Source organism: Benincasa hispida, unplaced genomic scaffold (genome assembly GCF_027475165.1).
Source record: "Benincasa hispida cultivar pf3 unplaced genomic scaffold, pf3_genome.v1.1 HicScf196, whole genome shotgun sequence".
NCBI classification, from domain to species: Eukaryota; Viridiplantae; Streptophyta; class Magnoliopsida; order Cucurbitales; family Cucurbitaceae; genus Benincasa; species Benincasa hispida.
This window is the reverse complement of record NW_028326268.1, coordinates 30,574-33,573: the sequence shown is the minus strand read 5'-3', so window position 1 is coordinate 33,573 and position 3,000 is coordinate 30,574. Positions and strand designations below refer to the sequence as shown.

General features: G+C 37.8%; 1 protein-coding gene across 1 annotated transcript; it reads left to right on the top strand.

Moving 5' to 3' along the window:
• Nucleotides 1-217: 217 nt before the first annotated feature.
• On the top strand, nt 218-2,554 carry LOC150030465 (phosphate transporter PHO1 homolog 3-like). The gene is made up of 9 exons (XM_090309696.1): nt 218-446; nt 548-668; nt 794-1,052; nt 1,140-1,244; nt 1,325-1,369; nt 1,468-1,617; nt 1,717-1,995; nt 2,087-2,223; nt 2,324-2,554. The coding sequence occupies exons 1-9, from the start codon at nt 293-295 to the stop codon at nt 2,421-2,423; spliced, it is 1,350 nt and encodes a 449-aa protein (XP_090165822.1). The 5' UTR covers nt 218-292; the 3' UTR covers nt 2,424-2,554.
• The last annotated feature ends 446 nt before the right edge of the window (nt 2,555-3,000 follow it).

The window sequence follows — 3,000 nt, the reverse complement described above, 5'->3', positions numbered from 1 at the left end:
TTAAATACCCACTAGGTCAAGTTTTTTCCCCTTCTTATTTTATCTTTTTATGTTACTATTGCATTATATGAAATAGTCCAATTTGTCAGAAAGGTAAAAAACAGTCCAAGTATAAACACAACTATCACATCCTTTTTGACACGTTTGAATAATATTACTAACACGAGCATAGTTCAATTAGTTAAGATACGGATAATTTTTCTGTAAGATGAATGGTTTGAATTTGATCGTACAATTGCAATTATATTCTAATAAAGATGAACGTATTTAAGTAATATCTCGAGTCCTGCTGATGACATTATTGGCATTAAACCAGGTTTCCAAATTGATGGAGAGGGTGGAAGCTGCATTTATCAAACACTTCTGCAATGCCAATCGTACCAAAGGAATGAACATCTTGAGACCCAAAGCAAAGAAAGAAAGACATAGAACTACATTTTCAGTTGGTAAATAACCATCATGAATTGCTTTCATTTCTAACTTTTTCCATCACATAATTCCCTTAATTGACGTTCAAACTCTTGGTCAACTCGAACAAATATTTCAGGTTTCTTTGCTGGTTGCACCATAGCTCTTGTTGTCGCCCTCATTTTTATTACACGAGCCCGGCATATAATAGACAAAGAAGGCAGCACCCAGTATATGGAAACCATGTTTCCTCTTTATAGGTAACTTAAAAGGCTGTTGTTTTCGTTTCTTGTTTTCTGTTTTCCATTTCTGAGAAGTGAATAGTAACCGAACATTTTTCTAAAACATTAGTATTCTTATTCATTCCTCTGCTTGTTTAATGCAGCTTGTTCGGATTCGTTGTCTTGCACCTGCTAATGTATGCAGCAAACATATACTTTTGGAGGCGATACCAAGTGAATTATTCCTTCATATTTGGTTTCAAGCAAGGCACTGAATTGGCATATCGAGAGGTTCTCCTTCCCAGTTTTGCTGTGGCAACTCTTGCTTTGGCCTGTGTTCTTTCTAATCTTGACATGGAGATGGACCCTGTAACAAAGTCATATCAAGCAGTGACTGAACTTCTCCCTTTAGTTTTGCTCCTTGTAAGATTGATCTCACAAAAACCTACTCATTTGGCCATAAAGCCATTAACTTGTGGCTAAAAATCTGGTCTTTGTCCTTGCTTGTAGGTTGTGATTGCAGTCTTCTTATGTCCACTCAACATCTTATATCGCTCGAGTCGCTTCTTCCTCATAAGAACTGTGTACCACTGCATATGTGCTCCTCTCTACACGGTAAGCTAGAGATTCAAACTTCTGACCATTATGGAAGGTTGAACTATCCTCTAATTTCAGATACTTTTCTTCATTGATAGGTCATCTTTCCCGATTTCTTCTTAGCAGATCAGTTAACCAGCCAGGTTAGTTGCATCAAGCTTTTTTCTTCTCACAAGGTTCTTCAGTTCAAGAATTTACCTCCATCTTAGATACTGAAACAATTTACTTCGAATCGATTCAGGTGCAAGCACTTCGTAGCTTGGAATTCTACATTTGCTATTACGGTTGGGGAGATTACAAACATCGACGGAATACTTGTGCAACTAACACCGTATTCAACACTTTCAGCTTCATCATTGCTGTTATTCCATATTGGTCACGTCTCCTTCAGGTTTGAATCTTGTCATCATCCAGCTTTTGAGTTCTATCTAAAACAGGTAAAAGTTATATCACTTACACAAAAACTTTTGTTGGATTCTCATTCTTGCAGTGTCTCAGGCGACTGTATGAGGAGAAAGACGCAATGCAGGGGTATAATGGAATCAAGTACTTCTTGACAATTGTAGCTGTTTGCTTAAGGACAGCTTATAATCTGAACAGGGGAATAACCTGGAAAGTGCTAGCTGCAATTTTCTCGGCTGTTGCTGCCATTATATGCACATATTGGGACATCGCCATCGACTGGGGCCTTCTGCAGCGCCACTCAAAAAACCGATGGCTGAGAGACAAGCTACTTGTTGGTCACAACAGTGTATACTATGTGGCAATGGTGGGTTTCTCATAGGATATTCACTGCAAAAGGAAAGATGAGAGTTAACTTATTCTAGTAATCTGAACAAGTTTGTATTAATCAAATGCAGGTCTTAAATGTTTTACTGAGGTTTGCTTGGCTGCAAACTGTGTTAGATTTCCAGTTCTCCTTCCTGCATACACAAGGTTTGATTACAATAGTGGCCAGCCTCGAGATCATTCGTCGTGGCATATGGAATTTCTTCAGGTATGACTTTGAAATTCAGTTCTTTAAGGATCTTTCCTCAACTGCCTGCAATTCTTTCTGAAATCTTAAATGGTTTATTGACTTGGCCCTTTTGGTTTAGGTTGGAGAATGAGCATCTGAACAATGTTGGGAAGTATCGTGCATTCAAATCTGTACCACTGCCTTTCAACTATGATGAAGATGATGACAAAGATGATTGAAGTTTTTCGGACAGTATTCTTTCAACATATACAGTTTACTTGTTTCTAAATGTAAACAATTTTTTTTTCTTTACCGTATATATTTAATAACACACCATTGCAATATTATCATTGCAATATCTTTGACCTTCTGATGATTCCTTCAAACCTAATGGAATTAGTATAAAAAAAGGAACAATCACTGCAATCCGATCATAGTTATATCCAAAGGGCACAGAATGAACAATTTCCGAGAGAACACTGTGCTGCCCACCTTTATTTCCGGTACTTCTCACACAGCACAGTGTTCTTTCACATCTAACGACTTCACGAATTTCGCGTGTTGTCTATACTGCTACAAGTAAGACACTCTGGTAGACAGGCCTATACATTCTAGCAGGGAGATGGAAAAGATCCAACCACAATTGCAGTAATCGTACAAAGGAAAGGTTCAGAAACTGGAAATTGAAATACAGAGAAACTACTGGCACTCTTCCCTGTAATAAGCCTGAAGAGTGATCAGTGTTTACATTAGTGAAGGTTATGTTCTCTGAAATACCAAGTTGATGCACACATGAGAAGCCTACAGAGTAAAATC

Bases quoted from the DNA above. Each gene is read 5' to 3' on its own strand.
- LOC150030465 (XM_090309696.1), top strand. From the start codon at position 293: ATGACATTATTGGCATTAAACCAGGTTTCCAAATTGATGGAGAGGGTG. The intron at 447-547 runs GTAAATAACCAT...CAAATATTTCAG, and splicing joins TAGAACTACATTTTCAGTTG to GTTTCTTTGCTGGTTGCACC. The intron at 1,053-1,139 runs GTAAGATTGATC...CCTTGCTTGTAG, and splicing joins TCCCTTTAGTTTTGCTCCTT to GTTGTGATTGCAGTCTTCTT.